The 15,722-nt window shown below is 56.8% G+C and overlaps 1 protein-coding gene across 1 annotated transcript; it reads left to right on the top strand.

The window, feature by feature from the left end:
• Positions 1-328: 328 nt before the first annotated feature.
• Positions 329-13,798, top strand: ITIH3 (inter-alpha-trypsin inhibitor heavy chain 3; the record flags this gene model as incomplete). The annotated part of the gene is made up of 19 exons (XM_079712307.1): positions 329-421; positions 1,070-1,090; positions 2,064-2,230; positions 2,316-2,420; positions 2,686-2,848; positions 3,392-3,505; positions 4,555-4,680; positions 4,983-5,099; positions 5,323-5,491; positions 6,080-6,205; positions 6,484-6,665; positions 7,901-8,086; positions 8,251-8,390; positions 9,048-9,215; positions 11,323-11,477; positions 11,969-12,173; positions 12,877-13,049; positions 13,241-13,352; positions 13,669-13,798. The coding sequence occupies 19 exons, from the start codon at positions 329-331 to the stop codon at positions 13,796-13,798; spliced, it is 2,652 nt and encodes an 883-aa protein (XP_079568433.1).
• Positions 13,799-15,722: the final 1,924 nt, after the last annotated feature.

Here is a 15,722-nt window from a genome sequence, read left to right as displayed (position 1 = left end):
CAATGCTGAGATGCTGTTTGTGACTCCATATCCCATCGCCCCCTCCCAGGGGGTCTCGGGGCCCATTTGCCAACACAGAGCTTCTGCTTTCTCTGGGGGCCTCCTTGTCCCACAGCCGCCGGGAGTGAAGTCCTAACACTGCTGACGATACCCACCGGGCCTCCTTGGTACAGGCAGATCCAGGCCCATCACTCCACCCATGTCCAGCTTCCCCGGGGGATCATCCCGCCTCCCGCTCCTCCCGCCCACACTGCAGGTCGATGACCCCACTTGGGAAACACTAGGCTTGCTCACATAAGGAGCCCAGGCGCCGCCAGCGTGCTCAGCGATGGCGTCTGCTCGGTGGCCCTGCCTCATCTTGGCTCTGCTCTCCGGTGTGGTGGTCTCTGGCTTCCCTAGAAGATTAGGCGGGCTACTCGGGGTAAATCTGCCCCCTCTTCACCATCTGGCAGGCAGAGGGGCCAGGCCGGCGGTCCTGTGTGGAGGGTGAGGAGGAGGCAGAGGCTGGGCGGTGAGCTGCAGGGAACAGAGCTGGTATGCGGGGAACTGGGCTCCAGACCTGCTCCCTAATCCTGGGCAAGGCTCTTAAATTTCCTGGGTCTCTGTTTCCCTACCCGTCAGGTGGGTGATGCAGCACGATCAGCTCACCTCACTGAGGGGCTGTGAAGGTCCACGTCTGAGACAAGGGTAGAGGCCTCTAGGAATGGCCGAGCTGAGCCATGTGGCGTACAGTGGTGGTGGGGTCTGGATGAGGCCTCAGGGGCCTGGGGCCCAGGGAAGGGCAGAGTGGGTCAGGGTATATGGGGCAGGGGAAGAGCTCTGGCTTTGGTCCCCTTGCCCTGATCCCCCCAGTGAACTGGAGATCTTCCCTCCCTGCACCTCAGTTTCCCCATCTATTCAGAGCCCTTCCTTCTCTGACATGTGGCTCTGGGTGGGTCCATGTCCAGAGGCCCCTCAAGGTGTGTGTGTGGGGGTCACTGCTGAACCTTGGCCTCAGCCCAGAGCCTATTGCCAAGCCACTGTAGCCTTGGCCTTGGCCTGACCCCTGTGTTTGTCTTTGTTTTTGCAGAAACGGAGCCTCCCGGAAGGGGTGAGAACTTTCACCAGGGATGGGGCAGGGCAGGACGGAGCTAGTTGCCCAACAGCGGAAGGAGTGGGCCACAATGGCAGGTCCCTCCAGCTGGCAAACAACCTATGGCCCCCTGCCCTCGCAGACCCCCGCCGTGACTCCAGAGCCCTGGGAAAGAGCACCACGGAACCATGGCCCTCGGACCCGCTGATAGAGCAGAGGACCGCCCTTCCACGAGTCCATCTTCCCACAAACACTTACCGAGCACTTGTCAGGCCCCATGCACAGGGCAGGAGACACACAGTGAATGGCCCCGTCACGCCTTCACATCTTTATATCCATGTTTAGCCCAGACGTCTCCCTAGAGCGTCCTTTGGTCCATCACCCCATTGGAAAGAGGGTTCTTGGGGGCACGAAGGCCCTCCCCATGCACTGCCCTCAGATAGGAAACAAGGGCCTATTTGGGAGACAGAAGCGGGCAATTACCAAAGGACACAGGGGGCGGGCTGGGGGGTGTGTGGACATGCTCTTTCTAAGCTGAGGTGTGGAAGATGAGCAGGAAGAGCTAGGACCTGGCATGGCTGGAGCACGGGATGAGCAGAGGAGGCAGGACCTGCCTGGAGGCCCCCAGAGCCAGGGGGAAGACTGTCCTGGGGGCGGTGGTGAGAACGGGAGGGCTTCACGTGGCAGAAGGACAGGGTCAGATTTGGGTTTCTATACCATCTCACTGGCTACAGCTGCATGTAAACAGATGATAGAGCTAAGGATGCAGAGTGACCATCAGAACAGTGGTGGCCAATTAAAGGTGGCAACCAAGGATGCTGCCCAGGCTTCTGACATGGGTGACTGGGAGACTGGAGGGGCCACTTACCAGGCAGGAGCTTTGGAGCCCACAAAGGGGAGCTTGAAGGGGAGACGGCAGGAGGAAGGCCTGGTTTCCGGGTGCCTCAGGCTGGCTGGTCACCATCTGCTGATCACTGTCCCTCTCCCGCAGGTGGTCGATGGCATCGAAGTCTACAGCACCAAGGTCCACTGCAAGGTGACCTCCCGCTTCGCTCACAATGTCGTCACCACCAGGGCCGTCAACCACGCAGACACTGCCAAGGAGGTTTCTTTCGATGTGGAGCTGCCCAAGACGGCCTTCATCACCAACTTCACCTTGTGGGTGTCACCACGACTGCCGGCTCTGGGCTGGGAGGGGAGTCTGGCTCAGCATGAGTCCCCCAGCAGCTCTCTATCCCTGCAGGACCATTGATGGTGTTACCTACCCTGGGAATGTCAAAGAGAAGGAAGTTGCCAAGAAGCAGTATGAAAAGGCCGTGTCCCAGGGCAAGACAGCTGGCTTGGTCAAGTAAGTGTGGACCCCCAGGCCTTGGGGAGAACGTCAGGGCTGTAAGGGCCCTCAGAGACACAAACAACAGAACAGCAGCTATTATTATCATTACATGGCAAAATGCGTCGTAATTCTTACAACGTTATCTCATTTTGAATTTGAGGCAACCGAGGCTCAGAGTGGGTAGGGGTCTCCCCCAAGGGTAAGGGACTTGAACCCAAGGCCCAGGAAGGATGGGCTGGTGCTGTCTTTGGGGCAGTTATTGTCTTGCACCCACATTCAGGGCCTCTGGGAGGAAGCTGGAGAAATTCACCGTCTCAGTCAATGTGGCTGCAGGCAGCAAGGTCACCTTTGAGCTAACCTACGAGGAGCTGCTGAAGAGGCACAAGGCCAAGTACGAGATGTACCTCAAGGTCCAGCCCAAGCAACTGGTCAAGCACTTTGAGGTAATCAGCTGCTCTCCTGCAGCCCCTGCTGAAACTGCTGGGGGCAGGGTGCTGGGAAGGGTCCCTGGGCACACCCCACAGCAGGGTCAAGAACACAGAAACCCGGGCCCCACCACTTGGTTGAGGAGGCATGAGGGAATTACAGTGGTGCTGGCTACAGCACCTGGGCCAAGGGGAGGAGGCTGGGCGGCACCTGGCATATCCAGGTTGGGTGCTGGGCCCTTGGGGGCAACATCACAAAGTGTCTCTATAATGCTTACATGGGCATTTTACCTACATCAGAGTAGAAAGCCAAAGGAAATGCTTTAGTGGTAGAATCTGGGGCACCATATGGCAGGTAGTAGAAGAGTTCTGGGGTCAGAGTACCCACTTAAAAGCCCTTGTGGTCATTTTCTTGGTGGGAGACAGCAGGCTTGGCTGTCACAGAGCTATCCTAGAGGCTGCTCCTTGTACATCACTGACCCATCTCCTTGCCCTTGTTGTCCTAGAGGCGGGGCTCTGCACTGTCACTGAGTGACATCTCCTTACCTTTCGCCATTTCAGATCACAGCAGACATCTTCGAGCCCCAGGGCATCAGTATGCTGGATGCTGAAGCCTCATTCATCACCAATGACCTCTTGAGCAGCGCCCTCACCAAGTCCTTCTCAGGGAAAAAGGTGGTATAGATGCCCCTCGGGCCTGGGGAGCAGGTGCAGGAACACTGACCCTAGCAGGGCGAGTCTGAACCTGGGGATTTGGCTGATGCAAGGGAGGGAGGGAGAGAGAGAGAGAGAGAGAGAGAGAGAGAGAGAGAGAGAGAGAGAGAGCATGTGTGTGGGGTGGGGGTGGGGGTGGGGGGATAAGTCTGCAACATCCTCTTTCTCCTAGGCCCCCTGGGTCAGCAGTGAGGATGCTGGAGGCAGGGGGCTGCTTGCTGATGATGACCTGCTGGAGGAACTGGGGTCTCAACTGCACTGGGGGACAGGGAAGCCATTTATATAGCCTGGTCCCATTCTATTTTGGGAAGCAGGCAGGGCAGGTTACTGGTCCCTGTTTTACAGATAAGGAGACCGAGGCCAGAGGGAGTTTTTTAGATCTGATTCCACATGAGGGGTGAAAGAAAAAAGGGAACTTTATTCTTGGTACTGGTGGTTGGCTCTGGTCCCCAAGGTCCCCAGCAGTTCCAGGGGCCTTGCTGATCATGGGCAGTGGATGAATAAATGTTTATATGGACAGCAAACCTCAGTCAGGACTCCCAGGGTGAGGCCCAAGGAGCATACGCTCAGAGGGCTGCTGGCCTCTGCAGGCGGTGCCCTCACCCAGGGCCCCCTCCCCATTCCCTACTCTGCTCCCTTCCCCCTCCTCCTGGCAACAACACACACAATACCACCCAACATGAAATTCCTTTTCATGGTGCAGAATTCCCCTCCCAAAGTGGCTTCTTAGTGCAGGCAGAGCTAAGGGACTTGTGGGCCCAGTGAGCAGGAAGAGTGAAAGGCTGGCTCAGATAAGGCCCCTGGCCTCCAAGGAGCTCCCGATCTCCGAAGGGGAGAGAGGTGCTCAGAAAGGCTGAGCACCCCAGAGGGTGGCAGGGCTGCCCAGGCACCTACCTACAGGCTCCTCGCCATGAGGACTGCACCTTGTTCTCCAGGGCAGCCCAGGGCTGAGGTCTGCAGAAGGCAGGCCCTGGCCAAGCTGAGCAAGGCTGGCCATCACTCTCCCTCAGGGCCACGTGTCCTTCAAGCCCAGTTTGGATCAACAACGTTCATGCCCAACCTGTACGGACTCCCTCCTCAAAGGAGGTTTTATCATCACCTATGACGTGAACAGAGAGTCTCCAGCCAACGTGCAGGTAGGTACCCACCGACTGGCTCTGCCAGGCTGGTAGATTCCCCACCATGATGGGCTGAGGGCTGATGCGGGGAGGGGCTGCAGCTTCATCTAGTGAGACACACTTGATCCTCAGCCCAAGGATGAGTTTCCTGCAAGGTGTGGGGACGATAGGTAGTCCAGAGCCTTCGTGTGGGACCCCTGGAGGGGTGGAAAGGGCATCTTTATTTTGGGCTGGTTAACGGCTGCCTTCTATTTGCAAGGGCAGCCAACGTGAGGTTGCTGAAGGGATACTGGCCTCCTCTCTCTCTCTCCCCTTTCCAGATCGTCAATGGCTACTTCGTGCACTTCTTTGCACCTCAAGGCCTTCCGGTGGTGCCCAAGAACGTGGTCTTCGTGATTGACGTCAGCGGCTCCATGCACGGTCGGAAAATGGAGCAGGTACTCTCCTTGGTGCAAGGGGGTGGGGGTGGGGTGTGTGGGAGGGGGAGAGAGATTTTTAAAAAGTGGACGAAGCCAATATTTCCAGTGAAAGAGGGGAAAGGGGGACAGGATTCTAAACAGGCACAAATCATCTGCCCCTTTTTTTGCAGATGGCATGGGCCTCACCGCCAGCCCAGGCTGGGAAGACATCTCCTTGTCTGCTTGTCTTTCTCCTTCCCAGACAAAGGATGCCCTCCTCAAAATTCTGGAGGATGTGAAAGAGGATGACTACCTGAATTTCATCCTGTTCAGTGGAGGTGTGACCACTTGGAAAGACACTTTAGTTCAAGCCACTCCTGAGAACATCCAGGAGGCCAGGAAATTTGTGATGAATATTCGTGATCAAGGAAGTAAGAACAGAGCGGAGGGAGCCACATCCTGCCACTCCTCTCTGCCTGAGCAGCCTGTTTCCCTCCTGCCTTGGGGCAGAGACTTTGCTGCTGGTCCAGGCCCGGCAGACCCTGGCTGGGGGTAGAGGTGGGGGTGGGGTGTCCTCAGGCTAGATACTGGGGTGTCTTCTCTGTGGTCTAGGGAAACCCATTCTTTCTGTTTCTAACCTGTGATCCTGGTGCCCCACTAGCCCCAGCAAGATACCCTAATCCATGGCAGTTTTGTATGAAAGATGACAAGTGACATCTATACTGTTCCCCACTCCTCCCTGTGAGAGGGGCTGGGAGTCCATTTGACTGTTCTCCAAATTGCTCTTACAATCACCGCGTGCATCTATCCTTCCGGCAGCCCTGAGAAGCTGCTTACTCATTTGAAAGACTAAGGCATTCATTCATCACTCACTGAGTCATTCAGTCGATACTTACTGAGTACCACCACATATGGGCAGGCAGGGTCCCTGGGCACGTGAGCAGGGGCTGCTGTCTCGACCTCCTCCACCCTGGCACCCAGAGGACATGCTCCCACGGTGCCGTCTGTCTGTGTGCCAGTGACCAACATCAACGACGCGCTGCTGAGGGGCATCAGCATGCTGAACAAGGCCCGGGAGGAGTACAGAGTCCCGGAGAGGAGCACCTCCATTGTCATCATGTTGACCGACGGGGACGCCAATGTGGGTGAGGCAGTGGGTGTAACTCTGGCTGCCGCTCCTGGCTCTGTAGCTGGTGTGCTGCAAGACCTTGGGCAGCTCTCTCCAGGGTCCCCCATGGTCTGTGAGCCCCTCAAGGGCAGGGCCCTGCCTCCCTGCCAGGCCTTCCCACGTCTGCCTCTACAAGGGCTGGTGGCTATCACTCCGCCAACTCTGCACGTGTAGAGGTCAGATCTGTCCAGACAGAGCTTCTCCTGACAGCCGCCGGGGCTGTGGCTGGAGCGTGAACACCTCCTTCTCCTGCAGGTGAAAGCAGACCTGAAAAAATCCAGGAGAATGTGCGGAATGCCATTGGTGGCAAGTTCCCCTTATATAACCTGGGCTTTGGCAACAATCTGAATTATAACTTCCTGGAGCGTATGGCCCTGGAGAACCATGGGCTTGCCCGCCGCATTTATGAGGATTCCGACGCCAACTTGCAGTTGCAGGTATGCCTTGTCTTGCACACCTCTGGGAATGAGGAGCTCACTACTTCCTCAGGAAACTGTTCCACTGTGTGACAATTTCAGTTATTAGAAAGAACTTCCTCTTGGGTTGAAATCTACCTCTGGTTATCTCTTACCCATCAATACTGGTTCTGATTTTGTCTGTGGGCTACACAGAACAGACCTGCTTCCTCTGTAGGATTGCCAGATCAAATACAAGACATCCAGTTAAATATGAATTTCTCATAAACAGCAAATACTTTTTAGCAAGCATGCTCCAGATATTGCATAGGACACTGTATTAGTTTACTAGTGCTGCCTTAACAAATTACCATAAACTGGGTGGCCTCCACAACAGAAATTTTTCTCACAGTTCTGGAGGCTAGAAGTCCAAAATCAAGGTGTCAGCAGGGCTGGCTCCTTCTGAGAGCTGCGAGGGAAGGATCTGCTCCAGGCCTCTCTCCTTGGCCTGTAGATGGCCATTTTCTCCCTGTATCTTCACATCATCTTCTCTGTGTGCATGTCTGTCTCTGGGTCCAAATTTCCCCCTTTCATAGGGACACCAGTCGGATTGGATTGGAGTCCATTCTGAACACTTCATTTTAACTTGATTACCTCTGTAAAGACCCTTTCCCCAAATAAGGTCATGCCCTGAGGTAGTGGGGGGTAAGGATTTTAACCTATGTATTTTGAGGGTACACAATTCATCCCATGACAGCTGTACTTTTACTAAAAAGTAACTTGTCATTTACCTGATATTCAAGTTTAACTCATGTCCTGTATTTTCATTTGCTAAATCTGGTACCCTCCCCCTCTTCCCTGGCACAGGTGACTGCTTCTCCACCTCTGCAGTGGACCCCCCGGCCTTCCTCCTGTCAGTCTCCGGGTCTCCATGCTCTCACTCCACATCGCCTTCTTTAGTCGGCCTCCACCCTTCCTTCTTACTTTCGTTCCAACAAACATTTCTTGAGTCCTTTCTATGTGCCAAGAACTCTGTCCTTTCCTTTTCTATTCCTCCCAGTCTCTACCTGGGGGGGAGGGGGGAACGCGGTGAGGAAGGGCTTCCCCAAACTGAAGGGCATAGTCAGGGCCACGTGGAAGTAGAGATCAGGAGCCAGGACTGGCCCAGCCCAGAGACTCAACAACCCACGGAGGCACCAGTAGGAGCCTGCCCACCCTGTCCTCTCTCTGCCCGCCCTCGTGGCCTGAGATGAGCAGGTCCCCTATCTGGACTCCAGGGCTTCTATGAGGAGGTGGCCAACCCGCTGTTGACAGATGTGGAGGTGGAGTACCCTGAGAATGCCATCCTGGACCTCACCCAGAACAGTTACCAGCACTTCTACGACGGCTCTGAGATTGTGGTGGCTGGGCGCCTGGCAGATGAGGACATGAACAGCTTTAAGGCAGACGTGAAGGGTCACGGGGTAAGCTGGGCTGGGGCCCGGCTGTGCGCTGGGGATGGGGGATCCACACGGATAGGGCTCTAGCCTCCTGGCTGACGGCCCAGCAGTAGCAGCTCCTGAACAAGGCCCACCTGGCTCCTGGCTCCAGGCCTCCAGCCTCTCGCCTCCTCCCACCCCTGCCCCAGGCCATCAACGACCTGACATTCACTGAGGAGCTGGACATGAAGGAGATGGAGAAGGCCCTGAAGGAGCGGGACTACATTTTTGGAAACTACATTGAGCGGCTCTGGGCCTACCTCACTATCGAGCAGCTGCTGGAGAAACGGTGACCCTGGCCCACCTCTCACACAGCCGGGCCCCGCACTCAGCCCCCAGCACTGCCCCAGCACCTACCTGTGAAGCCCCCTGTGCTGGCTATGCTCCGTGGGGAGCCCACGAGGAGGAAACTTACACCCCAGGAAGTGCACCTCCACGCCCACTCCAGCTGCCCTGCCCTCTTCCTGTTTTTCCTGGAGTAGAGCCGGGTCCATCATCTGGGGCTCAAGCAGCAGCCTGGGAGCACCTCGAGGGCAGGGGTGGGCCTCAGCATCCTGTTCCCCGCACCCAGCATGGGCCCACAGAGGTGTTGACACTGAACACAACCAAAGGCTGGGACCCCAGCCCTCAGCCACGGGGAGCAGAGCTCGGGCCCATGCGAGAGGGCCGTGTCGGCCTTCTGTTAAGTGGGCTTGGCCAGGAAAGCCGCTGGCGCTCAGCATGTGAACACTATTATGACTGATTCTTGCGGTGGCCGTCTTGAGCCCCTTGTATTTTTCAGGTGGGGAAACTGAGGTCCAGAGAGGAATCAGGGCATGTCCGTCTGTCCCAGGGAGCTGGTGAACCAGTTTTTCCTGAGTGCTAGTGGGCTCTATCCTGGGGGACCCCACTGGGAGGGGTGGAGGAGGGTCCTGGGCTGACCCTCCCACCCCGCCCCTCCCCACAGCAAGAATGCCCATGGCGAGGAGAAGGAGAACCTCACAGCCCAGGCCTTGGACCTGTCCCTCAAGTACCACTTCGTGACGCCACTGACCTCCATGGTGGTGACCAAGCCTGAGGACAACGAGAACAAGACAGCCATTGCCGACAAGCCCAGGGAAGGTGGGCACGGAGGGTGGGGGCCAGAACTCGGAGGCCTTCTTCCAGGCCCCTGGCCTTAGGTGCCCTGAAGAGAAGAGGGCCAGGCTGAGGAGACCAGACCTGCTGAAAAGCGCAGGTCCTGGGGGCATTGGAGGAAAACTGGCCAAGGGATGGGGAGGGTGTTGTAGAGGGAGCAAAGCCATTAGTGTGAATAGGAGCCTCGAAGTCTCTAAAAGGGCACAGTGCCCAGGGTCATTTCCAGGAAAGGGACTTAGGCTGCAGCATGGAACTGTCCAGTTAGACAAGAAGAAGCACTTCTGACCTAAAAGTTAGGCCTGGAGCAGGCGCCTGGGGACTGTGAGAGGAAGAGGCCCTGAGAGCTGGAGGCTGGGACCAGGCCTGCTCAACCAGACCCCAAGAGGGGGGTCCTGAGTGTCCCTGCAACTGGCACAGGTGATGGGGGTTGGCGTTGGGAGGTAAAGAGCCGGTCTGGGCCAGGCCTCTGCCTCTAGGAGCTCTTGGTTCCTGCAGGGGGCACACGAGGCCTGGGGCTGGCTGGCCAGGCAGTAAGTCGGTCACATTGGCCCTGACACCAGGAGTCTGTAGCCTCTAATGCATTTCTCCTCTTCCTCCCTCCCAGGGCCTCTGGATGCAGAAGGTGAGCTTTAGCCACTGCTGGGTGGGTGTCCCAGGAGGACGACAAGAGAGGACCAAGGAGGCCTTTCCAATCATGCTGGGGATGTACTGCCTGGGGAGGGGCCCTCAGGACACCTGGGTTCAGCTCCCAGCTCTGCTGTGAACTCACCAGGGGCCTGGGGCCGGGCTCTGTTCCACTCTGAGCCTAAGGGTTCTTGTCAGTTGACTGACGGTAGCTTCCTCTGCCCAAGGAGGGACCATCAGTATGAAAGTATTCTGTGACCTACAAAAATTAGCAACTCAATTAGCACTCGACTAATCCCACAGCAATCCTTTAAGGGAGTCCTCTCATGGTTCCATTTTACAGTGAGGAAACTGAGGCACAGAGAGGTTAAATCTATTTGCTCAATGACTCAGTCAACAGGAGGGCAAGCTGGGACTTTGGCCCAGGCAGCCTGGTTCCAGCGCCTGCGCTGGAATTCACAGCATTTTGCGTTTCTCTCACTGTAAAATTTGACCATCACCCCCCCACACACAAACCCACCACCACCAGGCAGGGCCTCCCCAGCCCCTACTGGCCTGCCTTGTCTCTATCCATACAGGCTATCCTAACCAAGCAGTATATTTGGAATGGGTCATGGCTTTGCCCTCTCAACAGCCCTGTGAAATGTAGTCACTGTGCGTGTGTGTGTGTGCGTGTGCGTGCGCATGCGTCTGTGTGGGTGTTTTACTACCAAAGACAACAATCACCTGTGAGCCTCATCCCACGCTGGGGGTGGGAGTTCAGGGGTGGGGGACGGCATTGCTCCTGACACAGAAGCTGACGACCTAATGGCTTGCATTTTAGCTACGTGGAAGTGCTGAGCCCCAGTATTAACATTACACCCATATTACCCACCAGCCCTAGAAAAGAGTTCCCTAGGCATGTCCCATTTCTAAAGCCTAAACTTAGGGGGTCATATTCCCACCCTCTATCTGTCAGCGTTGGGGCCCCACTGGGGACCAGCAGCTCCGAGACAGGCAGAAGGCATGGGGTTGGGGGGAGGGAACCCCTAGACCTTGCTCACGCCTGCCCTTTGGCTTCTTTTTTCAGTGATCCCCTCCATGGCTTACCTGAGTGAGTATGTGCCAGCTGCCACAGAGCGTGGCCCTGTGCCGTCCCCCTCCGGAGTCTTTCCTGAATCAGCTCTCTGGGACAGGCAGATGGTTGGGGGGTCCTGAGGAGACAAGGGAAGGTGTGGGTTTAAGAGCATTACGGAGCAGGAAGGGGAGAGGCATGAACCGAACTCTGGGTGGGGGTCCTGGACCCTCCCCGCCTGCTTGTTTAGCTCAGCCCTCTCTCCCTTTGCGTCCACAGCCAACTTCCGGCCTCCCCAGACACCCTACTACGGTGAGTTCCCCAGCTCCTCCTGGGGCGAGGCCCAGGGCCCAGGGCCGAGCGCCTCCTACCTGTCTAGGAGTCCATCCCACGGGGACTAGGAGGCAAGGGGAGGGCCCCGGAACAGTGAGAGGCCCTGGGAGCCACCCTTTCTCTATGTGCACTCAGTGGATGGGGACCCCCACTTCATCATCCAAGTTCCAGGGAAGGACGATGCCATCTGCTTCAACATCGACGAAGACCCAGGCACAGTGCTGCGCCTCATTCAGGACCCTGTCACAGGTGGGGACTGCGGGCTGGGGCCAGGGTCTCTTCCTGGGAGGGCCTGGAGTCCCAAGGACAGGCACATGGACTAGCTTCTCACTCTGCCTATAAGTCACCCATCTTACATGCAGACTACCTCCTGTAGGGATTACAGATTCCACCCAGAGCCACAGGCTCACCTAGTGCCCCCGGGGCCAGTGGTGTTGGGGAGACGGTTAGAATTAAGTGCAGCCTGGGCATGCAGGCAGGACCCAGCCTGTGTGTAGGGAATCATTTTTCTCTGAACAACACTGGCCCAGGCAAGGGGCAGATCCACAGTGTGGGCCCTCAGCCACTAGTGTGACCCCCATGTGTCTAGGAACACATAGGGCTGGCTCGGAAGTCCTGGTCTCTCAATGGGGCCCCCACTGGGCTACCCCTCAGCAGGTCTGGCTGAAGGGGAAGGTGCGTCCCTAAAGACTGGACTCAGAAGGTCTTGCTGGTCTCTTGCTACACCGCCCCTCTGGCAGGCCTCACAGTTAACGGGCAGATCATTGGTGAGAAGAGAAGCAGCCTGGACTCCCAGACCAGAAAGACTTACTTTGGCAAGCTGGGCATTGCCAATGCTCAGATGGACTTCCAGATTGAGGTGACACCGGAGAGGATCACCCTGTGGCACGGGGCTGCACAGAGCACGTTCAGCTGGCTGGACACAGTCATGGTCACACAGGATGGGTAAAGCCCCTCTACTGGGTCTCTGAGAGGCACTAGAGCGCAAGGGTCTAAGGAGAGATTTGAACAAATCGCAGGACGGAAGATGCACAGGGCTCACAGGAAAGACCAGTGGCCTCAGAGTTCAGCCCCTGCCTAGGGGAGGGTGACCATGGTGGCCCCCCACCAACCCCTGGGGCCCCCATCAGAGGCAGTATTGGTAGCTAGACAGTTCATAGGACTGACCTTGAGGGAAGGGCTGTGTGGACGAAAGCATTAGGTGGACCTGGCAAGCAAGCTGATAGCGACAAAGATCCCTGCATGCATCGTGTCTGGCTGAACTTGCTTGTTCTCAAACTCCTCAGCCTCTCCTGCATCTTCAGATCACCCCAAGCTGGGTGGGCAGGGCAGCGATGTTAGTTCCACGGAGGCTCAGAGAGGGGCAGAACCTGCCCAATGTCGCACAGGAAGCCAGTGGTCGAGCTGGGGTTCGATCCCGGGCCTCCAGACCCCCAGGACAGCCCCTTCTCCTGCTTACAGAGGAGCAGGGACCCACTCAGTGGAGTGCATAGTCAACGTACATGAGCGTCTTCTCTCCAACACCCCTGACATAGTTTCTGGAGTCTGTGTGCTCTCAGGTGTTATGTCTCCTGCTGAGATACCCTTGATTCAGATGCCTGGTGTCATGGCCACTGGGCCTCACTGCTGACCTCCTCTTCTCTCCTAGGCTGTCTGTGACGATCAACAGGAAGAACAACATGGTGGTCTCCTTTGGAGATGGGGTTACTTTTGTGGTTGTCTTGCATCAGGTGTGGAAGAAACAGCCCATCCACCATGACTTCCTGGGCTTCTATGTGGTGGACAGTCATCGGATGTCAGCACAGACACATGGGCTGCTGGGTATGAAATGTTCAAGCCTCAGGTTGTTCAGGCCACATGGTGGAGGGAAAAAGCCATGCAAAGGGCCAGCCTAGCCACCCTGGACCCAGGGCTCAACACCCCATCCAGCCTTTGCATCTACCTTGGAAGGCCAGTGGCCATGTCACATATGGTGGTGGCAGGGCTGACAGTGTGGATGTTTTTATTCCCAGGACAATTCTTCCACCCCTTTGACTTTAAAGTGTCTGACGTCCACCCAGGCTCTGACCCCACAAAGCCAGATGCCACAATGGTAGTGAAGAACCATCGGCTGACGGTTACCAGGTGAGGAGACTCTATTGACGTCCTCACCCTGCCCTGTCACAAGACAGGAGGAAGGAGCTCTCTCTGCCCACGCACATCAGCCCAGCTGGCTCTTGTCTGTGGGGCATCCTTGTTTCCCTCTGGGGTCTTGGCCCCGACTAACTGGGAAAAGGCCAAATTTGACCCCCTAGAAGGAGTAACCACAAGACCTCATTCTTGACCAGAGTCTGGACTCCTAGAATTGGCAACTTTACACCCCTTTTCAACCTTAGGTCCTTGGGCACAGCAGCCATCTTGCCTACCCCGTGTATCACAGCATCTCTCTCCTTTCTCCCAGGGGCTCCCAGAAGGACTACAGGAAAGACATCAGTGTTGGCACAAAGGTTGCCTGCTGGTTCGTCCACAACAATGGGCAAGGGCTGATTGATGGCGTCCACAGCGACTACATTGTCCCCAACCTGTTCTGAGTGGACATGCCAGCTTCTGCTGAGATGGCTGGCAGGGCTTGCCTGGCATCTGGAACAGAGGCACAGAGTGGGGCCTGATGGAGGGCTGTGACAGTAAAGGCCAAGGAGAAACCAGACGGCTACCAGTGTCTGCATGCTTCCATGAGCCCCTGCTCCAGGGGACAGGCAGCTCGAAGGAAGGGCTGGCTGCTAGGAAGGCAACTTCCTGGGCCTCTCCACCGATGCGGCTGAAAGACGCAGTTGGTTGGGGTGGTACTATGGGGAGTCAAACACGTGACGGTTGGGGAAGGAAAAAATCAAGAATTGACTCGAGAGCAAAGAGGCTCTGAGAAGTCGGGAAGGACTGACTGCATTTCAGAGTTCAGGAGGGTCAGAGGAAAAGTCAGGGGTCATGGCTCGCAAGCTCTTACCAGAACCTTTAGGCCTGAAGTTCCTTCTATGACTCAGGAGCAAAGAGTGCTCCAGGGCAGACCCAGCCTGCAGCTAATTGTGCACGCCACCTACCCTTCCACTCTAATCATCTCGCCATCCATCAGCCCACCCATCCCCCGCTCCCACCAACAACCCATCTATTCAGCAGGTAAACCCAACATTCTGGGCTAGGATCTGGGAGCACACAGTTTAATAACCCAGGTCCTGCTTGCATGGGTGCCCAAGTTTCCCTTCAGCTGGGCTGGGGATCCCTGGGATCCTCCAATCACTCCTCATGGTGACCACAGGCTGCACCCTCACAGTAAGTCCTGGGTGGGGTGGGGGTCAGACAGAGGTTCCTAGAGAAGGGGCTCTGAGGGCTCTCAGCCTGGACAACCCTCTCCCACCCGGACAACAGCAACTGCCCCTCCCCAGCCCTCCTGCTTTTTGCAGTGCAGACCTGGTCATCATTCCCTGCCCGAAACCCTATAAATGACATCTCCCACCCAGGGTTCTTGGGACAAAGACAAAAGTCCTTCCTGCGGTCTCTCCAGCTTCATCAGCCCCCCACGCCAGGTGCTCCCTCTCACTGTCTGCGTTCCAGGCACACAAACTGCTTCCAGTTCTGCAAACACAACCCCTCCTTGCCCAGATCCTTTGCCTCTGCTGTTCTCTCTGCCTGAGGGGCTGAGGGCACGCTGGGCAGAAGGTACCCACCTGAAGGAAGCATTGGGTGGCTTCGCTTATGGCAGAGCGGGGGACACAGTAAGACCAGAGGAGGTGGCAGCAGATTGGGAAGGGTCTCGAATGCCAGCGGGGTGGAGTGGAGCGGGGTCTGGCCATGGCTCACCAGGAAGTTCTGCTACCTCCCACTCCAGGGGCCCCTCTGTCTGAGCCAGGACAGGGTTGCCCAGGGCCCACACTGGCTTGGGGGCCTGGAGAGGGCTGGAGAAGGGCAATCCAGGAGGGAACATCCGTCACCAGAGGAGCCCCTGAGGTGCTGTTACTGCTCTAGAGAGAGGGCCACATGAGACATGGCCCCATACTGAAAGCGGCAGAGGTCCAGGCTGGGCTGGCAGAAAGGGCCCAGGCCTGGGATGGGACACCCTAAAGTGGGTAGTCCCAGGTTGGCTGAGGAGCCATGTAGCTTTAAACCAGTCATCTTGAGGTCAGTTTTCACATTTATGAAATGGGGAGAAGGATCCTGCCAGATGCAGCATGTGAAGAGGCATCGGCATGGTAGTTTCTGGTCCTCCTCAGGTGCCTATCTTTGTCCTGCTGCTCCAGCTAGCAACCAAACCCAGCGGGCTGGGAGAAAGGCAGCAGGATGTGCCCAGCCCAAATGTTGCCCCCTTCCCCAACACATAGTCAGGGAGGTCTGTCCTCTGCCCAGTCCCACCTCGTCCTGGCTGTGCCTGTCCCTGCCTACAGCCTCTGAAGGCTCCCTGGGCTTTCAGGATAGAAGCCAAGCTCCATGGCGAGGTGTAGGCAGCTGGTGCTGGCCTGGAGCTGC

Source organism: Hyperoodon ampullatus, assembly GCF_949752795.1.
Source record: "Hyperoodon ampullatus genome assembly, chromosome: 10".
Classification (NCBI taxonomy): domain Eukaryota; kingdom Metazoa; phylum Chordata; class Mammalia; order Artiodactyla; family Ziphiidae; genus Hyperoodon; species Hyperoodon ampullatus.
Note: the sequence above shows the minus strand (reverse complement) of the source record. Positions and strands in the feature narration are given on the sequence as shown.